Source organism: Equus caballus, chromosome 5, assembly GCF_041296265.1.
Source record: "Equus caballus isolate H_3958 breed thoroughbred chromosome 5, TB-T2T, whole genome shotgun sequence".
In the NCBI taxonomy this organism is placed as follows: Eukaryota; Metazoa; Chordata; class Mammalia; order Perissodactyla; family Equidae; genus Equus; species Equus caballus.
In genome coordinates this window covers 38374844-38394893 of record NC_091688.1, presented here as the reverse complement: position 1 = coordinate 38394893, position 20050 = coordinate 38374844, and the positions used below count along the sequence as shown (strand labels likewise).

At 52.8% G+C, this 20050-nt stretch overlaps 1 protein-coding gene across 9 annotated transcripts in view; it reads left to right on the top strand.

The window, feature by feature from the left end:
- Positions 1-20050, top strand: part of KIRREL1 (kirre like nephrin family adhesion molecule 1) — a 103008-nt gene that overhangs the window by 62170 nt on the left and 20788 nt on the right. For 6 of the 9 annotated variants that reach the window (XM_023640931.2, XM_070266948.1, XM_070266952.1 and 3 more), the window contains exon 2: positions 18239-18388. In XM_023640931.2, the coding sequence (XP_023496699.2) occupies positions 18239-18388 (150 nt within the window). Of the gene's footprint in view, positions 1-18142; positions 18389-20050 lie in introns of all 9 variants that reach the window. The other 3 variants (XM_023640929.2, XM_023640932.2, XM_023640930.2) reach the window with 1 other exon arrangement.

Below are 20050 nucleotides of genomic sequence, written 5' to 3'. Positions count from 1 at the left end.
CTGGTACCTTTCTAAGCTCCCACTGCTGCCCCTGTGCCTTTCACACATGTGTATGATAAGGACCCCCATCTTTTCCTTCCTTTCCAGGGCTTTTCACAGACCTAGAATATTCCCATCTCTCCATGTCACTGAACCCCTTTCCACCTGTCACTCCAAAGGCTTGGGAAATCTCTCCATTTCTCAGCCCACATCCACAGCCCTTGCTTCCAGGAAGCCCTCCTAGAGTGATCTGAGGAAAAGAGAAGATGTGTAATGGTTATGAGGGGTTACCCCAAGTTCCCCCATTGCTCCCACTGGAAAGACAGCTGCCCTTGACAAGCTGGAGTATGGGGTACTGCCCTCTTTGCAGCAGTCAGCCCCCTGAAAAGTATATGGAAATTCTGTGTTTGTAAAATCGTACGCATTTTTAGGAGACCTGGATTTCTAGTTTTAGGAGTGCTGCTCTGCCACCAACTGTCTTGGCAACATCTTTGGACCTCAGTGTCCTCATCTGAAAAATGAGGCTGTTAAAAAGGTGGTCACCAGGGCTTTCTCTAACCTTCCTTGATGATGCTCCTACTTCACACAATTCTTTGATGAATTATTAGGTAAAGAGAAGAAGCCCTTTGATAAGACGTAACTGCCTTCCAGTTGATCGGTTTCCTGAAGCAAGTGCGGGGGAGATGTTTTCCTGGAGGGTGGCCTGCTTGTGCTCTGTAATGTCTGCACAGGCTGCTCCTGTCTTCAGCTGGGGCTGTGGCCTGTGGGTCTGGTCCAGAGTGGGAGCTCCCCGAGGACCAGACCTAGGGCTCTGTAATTCTGTTTACTCTTTGTCCTGCACCCCCGGCTGGACGCCAACTCAAAGCTTTGCAGTCCTGGGGCTGAGGAGGACGTTTCCCTTTGCCCTCAGCCGTTCCGACTCCTCTCACTTCCTAGGAAGACAGTTCCTCACAAAGTTTTCCCAACGGGTTGCCCTGCCGCTGCTGTTCAACTGACACCATAGCTGACGAGTTATTAAAAATCCTTCATTATTATTCTGTACCGTCTCTCTCCCTCCTCCCTCCCTGCCCTGCCCCAGGCTTCCAAGGCCCATGGCTGTCACTGAGAAATGCCTGGAGACCCCTCTCCAGGAGAGGCAGGCTTTTCCACCTCCTCCCTCAAAGTGGCCCCCGCAGACGTGGCAGCTGGCCAGAGGTGACGGATCTCACCCAAGGCTGGGGATTCCACACCTGGGCTCCTGATCCTGCCTTTGGCGGAACCTGGGGAGGTCATGCAGGTGCTGCAGTGCTCAAAGTTCTTTATATCAAGAAATGGTTGGAGAGGGATTTGCAGTCTCCCAGGGATCTTGGTTAGGGAGACATGTCTGAAGTGTGCACGCTCCAGATGACATCCGGGACCCAATGCTTCATCCCCTGGGGAAAGTGTGACAGGCTAACTCCATCATCCCACTCCCTGAGCTGGGGGTCCACACCCAGCTCATCCATCACACATCCCAATAATCAGATTTGGCTGCAGCAAGAACAGAACATAATACTCAGCTCCTCTCCCAGGCTTCGAGCAAAGGGTCCTGAGACGTGGAGAGCCTCGCTCCTTGGAATTTGAGGAGGGAGGGGCAGGGAGCAGAGGCAGAGGTCCCTGCTCCAAAGTCAGGTGGCAAATAGGCAGAGTCTTCAGAGCAGCCCGGCACCTTCACAGCACCCTCCCCACCGCAGGGCTTCCCATGGCACCCAGGAAGGGTTCCTGCTCCCTGTGTCTGGGCAAGGGATCCAGGTTCGGAGCTATGAGTGGGAAGATGTTCAGGCTCGGCTTCTGAACTGGAGTCCATTCACTTACTCTCTGTCACATTTCTCTCGGCTCACACCTGCCTCTTTGGATCAAATGAACTCTTCCTGGTTCTCAAGCATCAGATTATTTTTGTCCTAAACCTCATACCCTTGTTCAGTCCCACTTTCTGGCACCAGCCCCTGGGGCAGAAGGCTCTGGGTGGCTGGTTTAGAGACAAGAGTAAGCAACCATAATTGGCCAAAGAATTCAGGGGCTACGGTCCCACCTTGATGTGGCCTCCCAGTTGAGTTGGTCTTTAGTTTATCTTTACCTTTGTGTACTCAGATGAATTTTAACCATCTGTCTAGAGGTGTGGGGGCAGAAAAAAACTGAGATGAGAGTTAGTGCAGTGAAATCGTCGTTAGGGACAGTGGCCTTTAGGATGGGGGTGGGGATGTAGTCAGAGCTGGGGCTTGGGATTGACCAGTGTTGAGGATGGGCACTGGGGCAGGCAGGAGGGGCCAGACTTGAAGCAGGACTTCCTGTTAAGGATGAGCATTAAGGTTTGGTTTATGTGCTCATTTGTTCAATAAGCATCTGTGGATCACTTCCACTGACCAGGCACTGAGGGAATTTGAGATGCGTTGCCTTCAAGAAGCTCATGTTCTAGTTAGGATTTGGGGTTAGAATGATGGTTAGGACTAGGCTTGGGTTGGAGTTCGTGTTGGGGTTGAGACTGGGTGAGGGGTTACTGTTTGGGGTTAGTGTCGAAGTTGGAATAAAGGTTAGTTTATGTGAAACCATACAGGTTGGTGTGAGGCTTCTGTGTAAGTTCCTTCCTCCTCGGCTCTGCCCCTTAATTCCCCTCTCCCACTGCTTACCCAAGCTCGTCTGTGCTGTCTAAGGCTTCTTGGACTTACTGGAATCCGTTTAATGACAGCCACCATCTGCTACCCCTCCTAGTGATCAGCCCCTTCCCCTTCCCTCTTCTGCTCCTCCTTCCGCCTCTCCCAGCAGGAGTCCTGCATCCTGCCTTCCTGGGGGCGGGGCCTCTCCCACAGCTCCCACTCTGTGAGTCTCTGAGCCTTAGGGTCCTTCTCCATCTCCCTGTCCCTAGTCACTACAGATGACCTTATACACCCACCCCACCCTCCTTCCCCTGCAACACCCCGACCTGGCCCGGCTCTCACTTCTATCTTTCGCACATTTGGGACCCTTCTATCTTCAGTGGAGCTGGCCTCTCCTTGTTTCCCCTCTTGCTTTGAAGCAACATTTCCTTATCACTCCCTCCCCCCTTCTCCTTTGATCCATTTCCTGGGGTCCTGTCAGAAGTCCCCCGAGGGTCTTATTTCAGTCTGCCCTTCCTCCTCCGTTAACTCCCTTCAGAGAACCGCGCCCCCCCGCCCCCCCATCCCTCTAACTCACCGCCTCTGGGCTGGAGAAATTTCTTTTCATCTGCCCTCATCAGTCTTGTGGGGCAGACCCCTCACAGGATGCCTGCCCCTTCTGGCAGCCCAGCCAAGAGCAAGTGATTTTGTTAGGAAAAGTCATTTCCATGGGATACCAGATGTCGGGGGTGGGGGGGGGGGTGGATGCTGGAGTGGGGACATGGAGTCAGGAAGCATCTTTTCCTCCCCTGTTTCATTCCAGGGTGAAACAGCGTGACTCCAAGGTCATCACTCTTCTCCCTCCTTTAGCCCCATGCCAGAGTTTAGGGGGCAGCTAGAGAAAATGCCAGGATTTCAGGGGCGGCTTGGGAAGGAAGTTCCAGAATTATCTGAGCAAGGATCAAACTGCTCCCATCCCCACCTTCCATTTCAGAGAATCTGCATCTGAGGCTTCTCTCTGTCCGCCACCGTCCTCCTTGTCCCCCTGCCCCCTCCCCCTCCTCTGCCTTTTCTTTGCTCTCGGAGCCCTCTTCTGCTCCTGTGAGAACCTCCTCCACCCCACCCCTCCATCCTTCTGAGGACTGTGAGCTTGATTGACTCTGATATTGGGGAAGGCACAAGCTGCTCGTTGGAATGCACGGCGCCCTGTCCCCTCGCAGGGAGATAATCGAGGGGGAATATTGGCTCGTCCAGGAAACGAGGTGCTAAATTTGTTGTGAGATTGGTGTCACAAGCAATCAAAGGGAGCCTCTCCCCATCGAAGGCTGGGCAGCCAAATGAGAAATCATTAAGTTATTGCAGAGACCAGGGACAGCAGAGGTGGAGGAAGGAGAGACCCCCTCCCTATTTCTCTGGGTGGTGGAGGGGCAACACAGGGAGATCAAAAAGGGAAGGAAAGAATCAGAGATATAGAGAGAGAGTGTGAAAGAAGAGGCAGGCTGCTTTCTCCAAGCTTTCTCCTGTACCTGGGGGTCCACACCCTCCATGCCTCCGGCCCACCAAGCTCCTCTTTATGCAGCCTTTACGAAGCTTTAGTGAGCACCTCCATCAGCGGCATGCTCCTGACTTCTCCTCTGGCATCTGGGCAGTCTGAGGCTGACACAGGACAAGGAGATACGTGAGCAGGGTTGGGTATCCCCAGATCAGTGACATTTTTGTGAGTACAAAAGTTGAAAAGGGCCCATGTTGAGAAGCTGATGAGGACACAGGCCAGAAGGGCTGGTTTGCATGGGAGGGGAGAGGAAAATCAATACCTCCCTTACAACCCCTGTGGGTAGACTGCCTGGAGGAGGGAGATTTGAAGGATGTGGAGCAGGCTCTGGGTGGGTATAGGCTTGCTAGGAGATGGCGAGGTGGCCGACATGTATATACCTAGGTTGCTGTCCCCTTTCTGCTAAATACTTGCCTCCTTCATAGAAATAAGGGCACAGAGCTGCCTTGGCTTTCATATACTTTGAGGTCCCAGGAACAGTCATTAGTATGCACAGCCTTGAAGAGAAAGTCTCTGCATGGACCCTTGCCATGGACTCCCAAGTGGTCACCACTACTGTGTCCCTTATCAATGGCCTGTAATCTCATTGGTTAGATGAGTGGTTTTGATCTCCCTGGGCTTCCCCTGTTTGAGGCATTTGTGTTCCACCTGACGAGCAAACTGAGTCAGGCAGAACAGGAGAGATCAGGAGCTGATGGAGACCAGAGTTTCCAGCCCAGCCCCCAGCCCCAGTGTCATCAACCCCGAAGGCCTCCATCTGGGCCCTCTCTCCCCTGTGCCTGTTGAATGCCGCCATATTGAGACCCTGCTCCTACAGCTGTTAATTACAGAGCCTCCATGTCCAGGCTCCCTCAGCTCCCTGCAGCAAATTAACATTCCGTGCCCCTTGCACGTGTAGAGTGAACCAAGTTAGATGGATCGATTCAGCAGCCAGTCGGAGCTGCTTTTACTTTATGCAGGATTGATCCAGATGACCCCAACTTGGGGCCTCTAGAAGCGCCTTTGCGGGAAATCTTTTTAATGGAGATTAATTGGAAAAGCCTAGAATGTCCTAGTTATAGGCAGAAAGTGCCCCATTCTCCCTTTGGGTGGTTACATATCAACACTTGTACATAGACATGCAGTAACACACACAAGCTCACTACACACATGAATGCAAACAAGGACACATGTAACCCCCCAACACACATGTGCACACACACACTCGCACGCACACCACCACACAGCCGCCTAACTCCTTCTGATTCTTGTAAGCCCATCTCAGAATCTTACCAGGTTGACACATCATGGCTCTGTGCAGCTTGGATCAGCCACAGCTTCCACTTCTGTCTTTCTGATCTGGACCTCGTTCTTTTCCTATGAGACTGGTCTCTCTCAACAGCCTAAAAATTTCTAGAGGGCAGAGACAAGAATACCCAGAAGCAGAAAACATTTAATTTTTAAAGAGATATGACCTTGCTTCCAATTTCTTCATGTGCCTGAATTCCAGCCACTTCCAACTGCTCACTGGTCTTTTATGTCTCCATGTCTTGGCTCATGCTGTTCTCTTTGTCTGGAATGCACTTCCCCCCAGTTCTCGGGCTGTTGGAATCCTTCTCGTCTTCAAGGCTCAAGGCAATTCTTAGTCAAAAAGTGTGTTTTTTTTGGATATCTCCTGTGAGCCAAGCGAAGCCTCCAGTGGCCAACGTTTATGACTGTAGAAAGGGCCTAGAGCCAACAAAGGCCAACAAGATATGGGTCTCAGCCCAAGGGAAGACCAGTGTGGAAGTCAGACTTATGCGACTTATGCATTGATCTACTCCGTGCGGCTCCATCGTGACACTCATGATGCTGTGTTGCCCAGATACTCGGTATGTCCACTAGACTGTAAGTGAGGTGATGGTAGAGCCAAGTCTGTCTTGTTCACTTTGTATCCCAGAGCCCAGGACAGTGTCTGGTATGTAGTAGACAGCCCAAAAATGCTTATTACATGAATGAATGAATATCGAATTGAGTTGACTTTCTCTGGGTGCAGGTGCTTTATCCATTAATCTTTGATTCAGACAATCAAATCGACAAGCATTTATTGAGTCCCTATTGTGTGCAGCACACTTTTGTACTAGTCACTTTAGAAGATGCACATCTAAGATTACATCTCTTGCCTCAAGGAGTTTATAGTCTAGTCATGTGAAAAAGGAGCCAGAGTAGAATACAATATAGCTACAGACTAAACTACAGGTCTAAATCAGCAGGATTATGTTCAGGTCCCATTGCTATCTTGTTGAAGTTTCATGATTAATTGCCATGGGACAAAAGCTATGCTTATGTCTTTGACTTCCCTCCTAGACCATTTTTTGAACTGTTCTTTTCCCTGCAGACAGCTCCTTTCAGAATTTCTTCCTTTAAACTTTGGTACTGCAAACCATTTCAGTCCACCATGATCGAACTGTTACAATTGACTATTTGATGGGTATGTGTCCAAAGTAAGAAGAAAATATATGAGGTGTGTGAATAGAATCATCAAGTGCCAGAATTGGAAGGGATCTTAAATATTACCCATTAGCCCTCTGGAACACTGCTGTCAGGTGGTCATCCACCCTTACCTTGAACACCTCTAGGGATGGGGAACTCACTGCCATGTGCTATTAGAAAGTTCTTCCACGAATAATAACATCTGCTGCCCTGGGAGGCACAGTCATTGATGTCTAGCCTGGGGGCTTGTAATGAAGGCTCAGTAATGGGGTCTGGGGATCTACCTGTGTCATGGGCTTGTGGCATGTCTGCCAAGCCAGACTTTCTCAGAGGCACCAGTGGACAGCCAGTGCCAATGCAGAGAGCATTCATCAGAGCCCGGTGCCTTCCCTATTAGTTGCTCACCTGGCTCATAGTCAGTCCATCCGGAAGTGCTAGAGACATCTGCGAAGTCGTCTGTGATGAAGGGTTCCCAACTCTGGAAGGAGACAAAGGTCTAACACCTGAATTTGCTGGCCTTTTTTTGTTTTTTGAGGGGAGGGGGATGTGAGGGGAGGCAGAAATATAATAAAGCTCGTTAAACCTAGAAATGGAGAAGTGTCCTTAAGAGCTCCTGACCATATCAGAAGACCTGGATTTCCTTCTGACTCTTGGTTTCAGGGTAAAGGAGAGAATGCCCTCCTTATTGCTGTCCCAGCCCTCACCTTTCTGGATTTCTCAAAATTGAGACTATTTATTCTGGGGCCTCTTCCTAAAAGTGCCAGGAGACCTCTGTGGAGAGGGTCTGGGGATCAGCCCACATTTCTTCCCGGGCCTGGAGCCTGTGGGGGACTCAGGGTGCCATCCTGGCTACTATCAGATTGTACTCCAAAGGCACATTCCTAACAGTGGTGACTGAGACTGTTCAGACAAGCACAGGGGGACTTTGAGAGCAGAACTTGCTCTTCCCTGTAGGGACACCTTGTGCCCTCTGCCTGAGGGAGGGGTTTAATGTAGGAGGAGGGAATGGAGTTAGACCCCAGGACAACTGTTTGTTTGCCTAGGGAAAAGCAGGGTGGCAGGGAGATGAGGGGTGACTCATTGATCTCCCTCTTGGAGGGCACACGGCTGCCTGGGGCCAGGATTAGCTCGCCCCCTGAGGCTGCCTGTGGGACAGAGGCAGTGGTGGCAGTCCCTTAGACCTGTCCTGATTTTGGGGAGAGACAAGGGCCTTGCCCTCAGTTGCCTTTGGAATTACCTCAGATACAGCCCACCTCTCTCCTCCTCCCCCTCCTTGGCTAATCCCTTCAAAAATCCCTTCCATTTCTCAAGGATTCACTCCTTTTCTTTGACCTAAATGCTCAAGACCTTCAGATGAGGCCAGAGGGTGGTAATCCGCTCCAGGCCTCCCCGCCACTCCGCCCACACAACCACCCCCCTCCCCTACCCCCCCCCCCGCCCCCGCCAGGCCTCTGCTGCCCCGCCTCTCCCTTCTCCAGTTTCTCTCCTCCCCTCCTCTGTCCTTCTTATCTTCATTCTCATTTTCCTCTCCCAGATGGTCTCATTACTTTTTTTCTTGATTCTCACTTCCCATTTTTATCCATCTTCCCAGCCTTGTCGGTAATTTCTCTCTCACTGCTCCTTTTCCCCTCCTTTCCTTTAGTGAAGGAGGATTTCTGGCTTACAATTCCTCACCCCTCAACTTGCCCCCCCCCCAGCGCAGGACAGCAGGTTTTGGGGTGTGTCCTGCCCCTGGAGAAGGGGGCCTTCTGTAACTGGGAGGCTGGCTCAGAAGCCACCAGAAATTTGGAGACATTCCCATCTGTCTCCTTTGCTGACCCTCAGTTTCTTCCAAACAAGGGTGTGGCATTGATGACCAGGGCTCTTTCCAGCTCTAACCTTCAGATCCCCTTTCTAATTTAATTTTCTTCTCTTTCCCTTTGCTATCTCTTTCATACCAGTGTCACCTCAGCTCCTTCCTTCCTTCTTCCCTCCTTCCTGACCTTCAAACAATCTTTTATCGCCTCTGTCTCACTCTTCCTGTTACCAGGGTTCTCTGCATCTTCTTTGCTCTCTATTTTCTCTCTGTGACTCTCTCTTCCAGTCCTTTTCTCTGTGCTCTGTTGCCTTTGCACGTTGGGCCATCTCTCAGTGTCTTTTCCTCCCCCTCTGTGGACTTGGGGACTACTGGGGACCGGGGCATCTCCATCCTCCATTAGTGGGTTGGGGGAGGCAGACTCAGGGCCTGGAGTCGGGTGGAGGGAGGAGGGTCCCCTTCCTTTCCCCGCCGTCCCAGCCCAGCTCCTGGTGCCTTCCTCCACCTCTTCCAGTCTTCTCTGGCTTTGTGGCTGTCCTAACATTTGCACTCTCTTCTCCTTCCCTCTCTCTCTGTCTTTTGCTCTCTTTTCCCTTATCCTCTGTCTCCTGTCTGAGCTAAGCCCTTGCCGGCCACCTGCCTCCTCTCTCCCACACTGCCCTTCCCTTGCCCACTGAAGCCAGATTGAAATTCAGTTTTTCAGCAGAACAATCCACCAGCCCTGCCACCCCCCCTTTCTGCTCCCGCCTGTCATACCTGCTAGAGCCAACCCCACTTGGGCTCACAATGCCATTGTCCTTCCTATAAAACATTCTCAGGGTCCCCTGCCAGGGCACATTTGCATAGAGTTGTCAGATCAGGTCTGGTCCAGGTGCCTCTGGGCTGGCAGGACAGAGGGAGCTGGAGGTCCAAATGGGGTGGTGGGGGCAGGGGGTCCCAGCTGCACCTGCCAGTCTTTTTTGGTTCAGGAGCTCAAAGTCCTTGTGAGTGAGCCTGGGCTGGCAGGTCACTTAAGAGACCCAGGATTGCCTGCCCTGTATCCTCCTTTTTCTCACCATGAACCTAGTAGAAGGGGATGCAAGAAACTCGGATGGGGAGCTCCTTACAGGGGAAAACAAAAGGCCTTTCTTTCCGTATGCTGGATACATCTTTGGCGTCCTCTCAGCCACAAACCCGCAGACCTCCCACTACACCCTTGCTGGGAAGAAATGCCAGGATGACCCCAAGTATACCAGAATTCCTTCATAGTCTGAGAGGGACGGGGCATGGGGCTGAGTCCTTAGGGGTGTCAGCAAGGTTGGCTGAGGCCCTGGGAGAGCAGGAGATGTGGAGAATCTTAGAACATTGGACCTGGAAAGGCCCTTGAGGGCCAAGTCTTCAGCTCCTTCTCTCTACAGTTGAAGGAAGCTGAGACCCAGAGAAGGAAAGTGACCTCCCCAAAGTCACACAGCTGGATGGTGGCTGGGCTGTTCCTCTTGCCCCCTGCAGGGTTCTGTTCCTGCCTCTTGCAGTGACTAGTCCACTGGCCGAGACCAATAAACTCATGAGCCCTGTTACCATGAATATCAGCCAGGCCCTGCGGCCAGCGTCTGCAGCCGGCCTCTGTGGTCTGCTCAAATGAAGGAAACCAGGCCAGATTGTGGCCACTCGTAAAATCCCATCTGGTCCCTGGAAAGATTCCCCTTCGGCTGTCCCTACCATACCCCAGCCTTGGAGATGGACATCAGGGTGGCTTGGCCAAGCAGATTGTGGGGAGGGAGGAGAGACTTGTTCAGCTTCCTAGGATGAGAAAGGACCGAAACCGGATTGGTAGTAAAAGAAAGTGGGGTGGTGGTGATGGTCAGTGGATCGGTGGATTGGTGGGTAGATCAAGTGAGTCAAGGCATTTGAGGCCCCTGCTGCCTACTCTGTCTTTTTCCACTTCAAACTGTGAAATGAAGGCAAAGTGCTTTGATATGGTGAATGCTGGTGGGCAGCAGAGGGGGGTGGATAATAGTCTTTGAATGTTTGGAAACTTGTCTTTGGGGGAGTCCATCTGATATCCATATGGCCTGACATCTCTCACAGCCATCCCTGAGATCACCTGCTGTGAGCAAGTCATGGAGCTTTCTGACCCGATTCCTCACCTGTCCAAGGAGGGGTTGACAGTCCCTAAAGTCACATCATTTTGACATTTTCAGATTCTGGGCTGGGCTCTATATAAGGCAAAATCAACAGACCCACACCCCTCATGCCCTGTCGGCTGAGCAGGTGTGGGGCTTCCCTCCTGGGAGCTTCCAGTCTATGGGTCCTGAACCTGCTTCTCTTTCTGCCTCTGTATGTCTTGGTGCCACCATCACCGCGGAGGCAGCCAGGGTTTCTGTCTTTCTCTCCTCTCTGTCCTCACTCTGCCTGCCCCAGCCAGCACCCCCCTCCTCGCCCTCCCCCTCTCTCCCTTCCTCCCTTCTCCTCTGTTTTCTCTCCTCCTTTATCAAAAGTGCAAATCTCCCTTTCTTCTCTCCCTTCCCCCTTGCTGGCCCAGTCCAGAGAATTGCAATCCTCTTTTCTGGGTGAGAGAATCCCACAGGAGGGGCCCTCTCTGGCTGTTGTATTTTTCATAGAGCAGGAAGGGAATGGTTAGGGTAGGGGAGAAAGTCTGGGGGGAGGGTGGGAGGGCGAAGATGTGAGAGTAGAGAGAGGGAGGGAGAGTGGCAGGAGGAAGAGTGGAGTGTGGAGAGATTTAGTTCCATCTGAAAGCTGTCGGTGTGAATCAAAGGCTTCCCTTTGAACCAGCAGTGATCTGGAATGGAGAGCGTGGGGACCGCTCCGGCCCAGGGGGTTCATTACTGCTCGTTTGATAAATCCGGGGAGACAGGGCCTGGCCTCCACCACCCCCCTTTCCTGCAGCCTAGCTTCTCATGTGCTTGGCCCCTCTCCCACTCCGGTTTCTTGCTGGCCTGGCAGGCAGGGCTCTGGGAGCATGACCGCCAGGGCACATGTGCCAAGACACGGGCACCCAGGGGGTGCAGAAACATGTACTTGAATGCAAAGGTGCAAGACCTGTGTGTCTGCGTGTGTGCATGTGCACATGCACCAGTGAACATGTGTGCTTAAGTGTTATGGTACGCGTGTGCCCACAAGAATTACACAATGTGTGTATGAGAATCTGTAAGCATTTCCAGCCTTTCTTTGATAGATTTAGAGGTCACTTCCTAGTTCTCAGTCAAAAATGGAATTGGAACTCTCTGTCCTCACCAGACCTTTGTTGGGGAGACCATCCCCAGCCCCAGGGACAGGCTTAGCGGGAACAAGAGATGTGCTCACACACAGAGACTAAGACAGGTGGCCTCTCTTGGCCTAACTCTGGACCCCAGTGCTGTGCTGAGGATGGAGGAGGGAGCTGGAGAACAGAGCTGGAAGGCAGTGTCAGCCTAGGAAGATCAGGCTTGAGAAGGAAAGACGGGATGGTGCTGAGAGAAGAGGAGAGGGTGTCCTAGGTGAGGCGACAGTATCAAGGGGAGATGGAGAGGCATCAGGGGACCAGTTTGCACAGTGGCCAGAATCTGAGCTAGGAGGTCCAGGGGATGGAGAGGGGCGGGAAGATAGCAGTAGGCAGGCTGTTGAGATGGCATTTCACTCCAGGGGAGCCAGGCGTTCTGGCCCCTTGCTTGGCTTCCTGGCTCTGATACTTTGCAGCTGCATGACTGAAGGAAGGTTGCTCATCTCACTGAGCCTTAGGTCCTTACTAGGGATAGTAACGAAACCTCCATCATAGGGTCGTTGTGTCCGTTAAGTGAACTCATCTCAGTGAGGTGCTTGGCACGGTGACTGGCACTTTGTAACCAGGGGCTGTATTATTACTACTACACCTGCTGGTGGACACGGGTGGCTTAAAGGTTGGCGGTTTATGAATCACTGAAACCTCTCTGGATGCTGTTGGTGATTGTTCCAGCCTTCGGAACCACTCTCTTCAAGTAGAGACATTTACACCAAGCCTTCTCCTGTGCTTGGTGGCAGTGTGCGGGGCAAATCCTACATGGCTACAGGTCACGGGCCAGCCCCAGATCTGAGGAGCACTGCCCTCGCAGGAGGTAACCAGGGTTAAGATGGAAGTCTGATGTGTAAGGTGGAGATCAGAAGTGGTAGATGGAAGCAGAGCTGAGGGCCACCAGAAGTTCTCTGGGCCAGGGGCCCCAAGTCCAGTCCATTTGGGAGATACTCCTTGGATAGTCTTGTAGCGTGGCTTGGGGCCCAGAGCTGGGACTCAGCAGCCTGAGAACCTGAGTTCATTCCCATCTCTCCCACTTAATGTCTGTGCCTCAAGCACCCTGAGCCTTATTTCCCTTTTCTATAAAATGGAGATAATAACTGCCACTGTATAGTGGATTATAGGGCTAGAAATGACGTCCATAAGGCATCTGCCTTGGTGTCTGGCATGTAGTCGGCATCTCATGATTGGGAGTTATCATTATTAAGGAACGTTGCTGGGATGGAAGAGATGAGAAAAGTAAATCAAAGTGTCTCTGTTCTCCAGGGGCTCCCAGGAGAGTGGGAGACAGAAATGCACACACGTGAGTAACTTTTAATCCCAGGCAGGCTGTGATAAGTGCTATAACCAGAAGCTCAGGCAATCGGGGGGAAGAGCAGGGAGGGAACTATGCCTGGTGGGAGGCCAGAGGAGCTTGGACTTACGGGGTTGGGTGATGAGGCCAGGGGTTAACCTGAGAGGAAGGAGGTCTGGGAGAGAGGCGAAGGGGAAGCTGTGGGACATCAGGGTTTCCCCAGCTTTGCCCTTGCCTCACCTGTGTGAGAAGCACAGTGCTCCCCACAGTACCCCTTGTTGCACTCCTAACTCCTCCCCAGGGTCTCTCTGTGCTCCCCTGCCCTCCCCACCTGCTCAGCTATTCACCTGCCCGAAAACCCTGGCTGAGAATCTAGAGATCTCCTGTCCTGGCGGCAACACTGGATGGGGAGAGGCGGGGGTACTTGGAGTCTGAGATGCCCCAGCCTCACGACAACATGCCTGAAGGAGAGAGCTGAGCAGGAGATGGGGCCCTGGTTCCCTCATGGCCCACATGCACCCACACACCTCCCCTGCCCTGCTCTCTTTGTCTTTCTCTGGGTCTCCATCTCTCAGTGACCCTCAGCCTTCCTTCCCTTCTGCCTTGGCCTGGGTTTCTCTGACTCCAGGGGCGTCTTTGTGTCACCGGTCTTTCCCGGGGCTTTTCTCTCTGGATCTCTGTTCCAGGCCTGTGTCTTTTTCTTTCCTGACCTCTTTCTAACCACCATCTCCTCTTCCCTTCTTGCCCCCCAGTCTCCTTTCTCTCCTCCGCTCTCCCACTGCGTCTGTGTGGGTGTCTGTCTTTGTCTCTATTTCTCAGCGTCATTCGCGCCTCTGTCAGCCTCCCCCTCTGTCTGTGAGTGTGTGCTCCCGCGAGCCTGTGTACAGCGCAGTTCTTCTCTGCCTGTCTCCACAATGGCTGCTCAAGAGTCCCCCACATCTGCGACGGTGTCTGAAGACAGGGAGGGAGTGGGATCAAAGCAGGTGAGAATTCATTTAAAAACACACACGTACATTCGTGTGCCCCCCAGAGTGGAGCTGCTAGGTGGCTGAGGCCGTTTACATGACACTGTTGCGAGAGAGGCTGGTCTGTGGTCACATTCTGTCTGTGCTCAGGTCCTTCCTGATTCCCCTCCCACTTGGCTCCTAGAGCCCCACATCCCCATCCCTCAGGGAGTGATTCCCCTGCATTTCTATTGAGCGCTGGTTTTGTTTCCTGGAAAAGGGGTGTGGGCACAAGGAAGGGACTGAAATTTCCCCCCAGTTCCAGTGTAGGCTCCCCTCTGTCACAGACCAGAAGGCCCAGGTCACCAGGACCTTGGAGGCCCTTGTGTGTTCTCAGATTTGTGTGTATCCTTGTTAGGCCACTGGTCACTACCACATCTTGGTACTTTCTTGACACGTAAAGACATACCCAGTACCTGTTTTTTGATTGTAATGCCACCAGGACACCTCTGTCCTTCCTGTTATGCTCTGTGTGATGTCTGCACCTCATTGCTCACTCTCTAGGCTTTTCCCTCAGCAATCACCATAGCCCCTCATCACCCACCCCCATCACTGCATCAGAACCTTCCAGAGTTCTGTTTCCCCTACCCATTCCCAGCTCTGCTCCCTCTTTCAGGGAGCCTCCCAGGGCCGACTCTAAGTCCTGACCTCAGCACTGCTCCTCCTCTCACTGCGGGAAGAACCCCATCTTGTCCCTTCACTCCCCTGCCCTGTCCCTGCCTCTGCCAGAGTCTGTGAGCCTGCCCTGGGCTGGGGGAGCTCTGCCTCCTTTCCTTGATGGGGTTTCAGCAGGCAGGACGTTTACTCAGGCACTGACTCACTCTCACCCCATCAATCAGCAGGCTTATTCGGAGCACCTGCTGTGAGCCTGGCAGCCAGGCCCTGTGCTAGGTGATGGGGCTGGAGCTCTGAGTGACACAGTCCAGACTCAAGGAGTTCTCCCGGGGGCAGGGCAGCCAGTGGGCAGTGCAGCACGCACCCACTACAGTAAAGGGCTCTCAGGGCATGTAGGCGTGTCATTGAAGACTTCACAGAGGAGGTGGCTGTTTGAATCCCAAGGGAGGGGGAGAGAGCAGTGTTCCACCCAGGGAAAGGCCTGTGCAAGGGCATGAAGGGTGACAGAAGCCTGGAGTGTGCAGAGTAGAGAGAACGGGACTTGGTCAGGGTACCCTTTGTCTTTCTCCAAATCATAAGGCACGTCGGGACAGTCTGTGGGCATCTGGACTCTATCTTAGATACTGTCTTGGCTGCAGGGGATGTTTTGGGGCCAGGAAACATTGTCTGCGACTGTCGCAGGCTCAGGATCTATGCTGCCTTTCCATCCAGTTAAATTCCCAAAACCCTTCACTTCCCCTCCTCTCTGGACTCTCTTCAGGGTTACTGCTTCCATCCCTCTGTCTCCAGACTAAAAACTGCTTCGACCAGGCCTAAACCAAGAGGGAATTCTACTCCCAAATCCCTAGGACAACAGATATCTTCTTTGTCGTGTCCCTGCTCAGGTTTCTGGCCGTCCTTCTAATTATCTAACCGTTCAGGATAAATAAAGGTCATAGCTGCCATTTAGTGGGCACATGCAAGGGAATGTACCAGGCATGCCATCCGCCTCATCCCATTTAACTCAGTCCAGGGGCAATTGGGAGGTGGGCGTTATCCCCCTCCCCCACCCTCCACCATTTGCCAATGAGGAAAATGAAGCTTAGAGAGTAAGTAGCTTGGCCAAGGTGACAGAGAAACTATGCAAACCTCAGTCTGTCTCCTGAACCTGTGCTCTTAAAAGGGACCTCTGCAGTCCTTAGTCCAGACTTGTCCTTGTACAGGTGAGCAACTGGGGTCCAGGATGGGGAAGTGACATGCCCAAGGTCACACCACTCCTCCCTAAGATCCCCATCTTGACTCTGACTCCAAGGGCTTCCCCTTCTGCCCCTCCTCAGGGTCAGCTGCCTCCTTGCTCCCAGTGGACAAGCAGCCAGCTTCTCACTGTTCTCCGGAGATTTCAACAGGACACCAGGGTGTCTAAGTCCCACGCAGGAAAGCTGTGACTGTAAATTCCATCTCTGAGCCAGGGCTCACAGGCCACCCCACGGCCAAGCCCTTGACTGGGGCTCCGGGGGCTGTGGGAAGGAGAAACGTGAGTGTGGAGAGTTTGCAGCATGGAGCTGCACTGGAGAAATGCGCAAGGATATGAATAAATTTGAATAATAATGAGGGCAATGCCTGAATTAATAATGCTGGCTGCTCACCTGACCCACCCCCTCCCCCAGGATCTCAGCACCTGCCACCCTAATCCCTGGAAATATGGGTGAGCCTGACACTTTCCTTCCGTAGAAGACACGGATAGGATGTCAGGTCAGCAGACTTGGGGAGCTGCTCATGGAGTGGGGGAGCAGCCCTGTTTCTAACTTCCTGCAGACCCAAAGAGCTGGATTTGCATGTTTAACCAAAAGAGGCCGCCTCGTTGCATTAAATCATGTGCTGGCCATCCTTCCACCCCCTCTTAGTTGGTCCCCGTTGTGCACAGCAACCAATGTGGATGTCAAATGTCCGGGGAGATTCAGAAGGAAGAGACAGCATGGCCTTTGGCCTTGAGAAGAAGTTCCCATTCTGGTGGAACAGAAGGGCAAACGCCCCCACCCACCAGCTGCCCTCTACCCTGTGACAGACAAAAGCATGGGCATAGACTCTGATACTTTAGGACAGGAAATCCCATGGACAGAGCTGTGACAGCAGGGCTGAGTGATGAGACAAGCTATGTTTGCCCAAGGAGCTGAGGGATCAATCTAGGAGGACTTCCTGGAGGAGGGAGATGTGGGGTAGATTTGGAAAGAAGGGGAGGAATGGAGCTGGAGGAGGAAAAAAAACGAAGAGAGGGGATGAGACTAGGGTCCTGTTGCTTAGAAGGCGGTCTTGAATGGGGGAGGACAAGTTCCATTTGCTTACACATAGGATCAGAGAAATTTTGGAAAGCTGAGTTTGGAAAGAGTTGGATTTGTGGATTGTAGTCTCTGCAAAGACTTGGGAGCTGGAGAGGGAAAGAAGGGGAGGGGTCCCCTGAGTTCTGGGAAAAGTTGATTTTGGTTACAGTGGTGTGACAGATTGGGGACATGGGTAGGAAGCCCCGGACCTCTCTCTTTGCTGTCCCACAGCCCTTCCATCTCCTCTCCTCTTCCCCACAGCCGGGCAGCACAGGAAGCTGATGGCCACAGCTCCTGGAGCTCTGCATGGTGCCCAGGCCTGCCCCACCACCGGTCCAACCAGGGCTGGCTGGAGTGGGTGGGCCAGAGCGGTGGGGGAGAAGAAACCCGCAATCCAATTCCCTGCTCCATTTGGGCTCCACAATTAAGGGCAATTACTCTGCAGGTCTCTAATCAAATGCTCCCGGCCGAGCTGCCAGCCGGGCAGCCATGTGTAGCTCCTGCAGCCAGAGGAAGGGTGGAACAGTCACATGTCCTCTCGGCTCCCACAGCGCGGGAGGCTGAGTGTGTGCAGGTGTGTCCTGTGCATGCACTCCTGCCCCCAGAGCTCGGGAGCAAGGGGTCAACACACACAATAGGATAAATGTGCCAAGAAGCGGATTCAGAGCTGCTTCGTTTTAGATACACGGCCACCCAGGATCATATACACACACATGGACATGCCTGTCCCATAGAGTCTGCCCTTAGGCACTTTCTGCGTGCATTCGTGGGGGATATAGCTGGCATAGCTGCGCACATGTGTTACTTCACACTGGCTCATAAGACACTTGTCCAAGTAGGGGTATGGTCTTATATTCCTGCTCCAAGGATTGAGGGGCCACAGCATCACCAGCAGCATCTATTATGGATGCATCACCTGTTGACCTGGGTGTAGGGGCGAGGGAGACGTGGTAGGGGTGGTAGAGCAAGAGCCTAGGACCTGGAGTGCTGAGGTTCAGGTTTGAATCTCAGTTCTGTCCTTAAGCCATTGGGTGCCCTTGGGTAAGTTACTCATCTCTCTGGACCTCAGTGTCCTTGTCTGTAAAACGAGAGGGTTGTACTAGACAGGTCCCTAAGGCCTTTACATAACACTGCACCACTTTCCATGATTGCTAAGCAGTTGAGCTCCTGAACCCCATTCCCATGGGCCGTGGAGGGAGAGAGGAATCAAGGGCGAGCAGGTGATGTCTTGGAGGGAAGGGGTTGGGACTGAAGTGGGAGAGGGACTGGTGAGTCCACCTTCCCAGGCTCAGGCTCTCTCTCTCTGGCCTGTTGCAGGGCGGGCGTGGACTGGGAGCCTGGAAGGGGTGGCCTCTTGCGAGAGGCCCTCTCCTCACTCATCTCCTTACCCTGTGCCGGCTTTGGCTTTGCCAGGGACCCAGACCCGCTTCAGCCAGGAGCCAGCCGACCAGACCGTGGTGGCCGGACAGCGGGCCGTGCTCCCCTGCGTGCTGCTCAACTACTCGGGCATCGTGCAATGGACCAAGGACGGGCTGGCACTGGGCATGGGCCAGGGCCTCAAAGGTGAGTGGGGCCGCCCAGCCAGCCCGCATCTGGACTGTCCCATCTTTGTGTCCCCTCCCCACAACATCAACTCCTGGACTTAACATCCCCACCACATTCCTTCTCTGCTCCAGCCCCCCATCCCATTTGTTTGGAGGTCAGTCTGTCCCTCTCTTCCTGAGCTCTCTCCACTGCTTTCCAAACTCTGAAGCTTTATCTTTCCTCCCACTTGTGGACTGGCTCGAGAAAGCCAGTGGGAAGCCCAAGAGGTCAAGGGAACCAAGAGACATTTACATAAGAGAGCTTCAAACAGACAGACAGACAGACAGACACCACGAGAGGTGCTGCCGGCAGACAGAGGTGACACAGGATGTGCTGGGAGACTAATGTGCCCTGCAAGAGCTGAGGAGAGCCCGGGCATCCCCCTGTCCTGCAAAGATTTCATGTCAGGCTGCTGTTCCTCAGCCTCTGTCCTGCCCCCCGCCCAGGCAATGTCTGCTCAGAGGCCAAAACTCATTTTAATATCAGCCTGAGCACTTATTTATTTATTCATTCAACATGCCTTTATTAAGCACTATGGAGCCGGTGCTGAAGCAAACATAATGAGTTGGTGAAAAAAAAAAAAAACAAAAAACCCAACCTCCTATATTCCAAAGCGAGTAAAGATACTTTTGAAAAGGCTGTTGGCAGAGTGGATGAGGTGTCAAGATACCTGGGTGCTAGTCCCGCCTCTGCCACCTACCAGCTGGGTGACCTTAGGAAAGCCACTTCACCTCCTGGGCCTTAGTTTACTGCCGTATAAAATAGGCAGAGTAGTCGCAGGCCTGCCTGTCTGCCTTAGAAGCGCTTTTGGGAGACAAATGAGAGAATATGCTTGTGAAAACACACTGTGGACTGTAAAGCAGTGTGATGATAAAAGGATAGGAGGGACTGTATATTTTTATTCTTATTATTGTCCAGGGGGTTGAGATTATTTGCTGTGAGTTCCATGTATTAGTACAGGTAGGGGAAATTTGTCTGTACAAAGCAATCTGTAGAAAGGAAAGAGATGGATCTGGTACATCTCTTGATGATGGAAAGAGAAAGAAACTGGGGGAGAGAGAGAGATCAATAGATATGGAGTGAGAAGAATCGATAGCCTCTGGACAGAGGGGGATACTGGGAGGGAGCTGATGGTGAGGAACCGAGAGAGGAGCACAGGGGAGAGTGAGGGGGTGGGCGGGAGACTGGAGGAAGGAGGGCAAGGAGACAGAATTGGAGAGGCCCACCTGCCGTAGCCACAGCTTTTGCAGGGAACCGAGACACTGGTTTAGAGGCTCCTTCAGGGAGCTGGCGGGACCCTGCCTCGTGCATCCCTCCCTTGGTGAGTGAGGGTAAGACCTTGGCCCGCCTTGGGCTTCCCTTTGGCCCCAGTGAGCTCATGTCTGTGCTGCGATGCCCTATATTTCCTAGAGCCCACACGCCCTTCCCCCCCCCCCTCCTTTCTCCCTGCTGTCTGCCTTTTTTTTCTCTTTCTTTCCTATTATTATGAGAGACATTTGTCTGCAAACAGCTTCGGAGATTTCATCTGCTGCTGCTCATCTCCCCCTTCTGCTGGCCCCCCTGTCCCCAGCTCCTGCTTTATGGCTCCCAGCTTCCCTGGAGGAGGTTGTGACATCATGGTGGTGTCTGCCTCTGGGACCT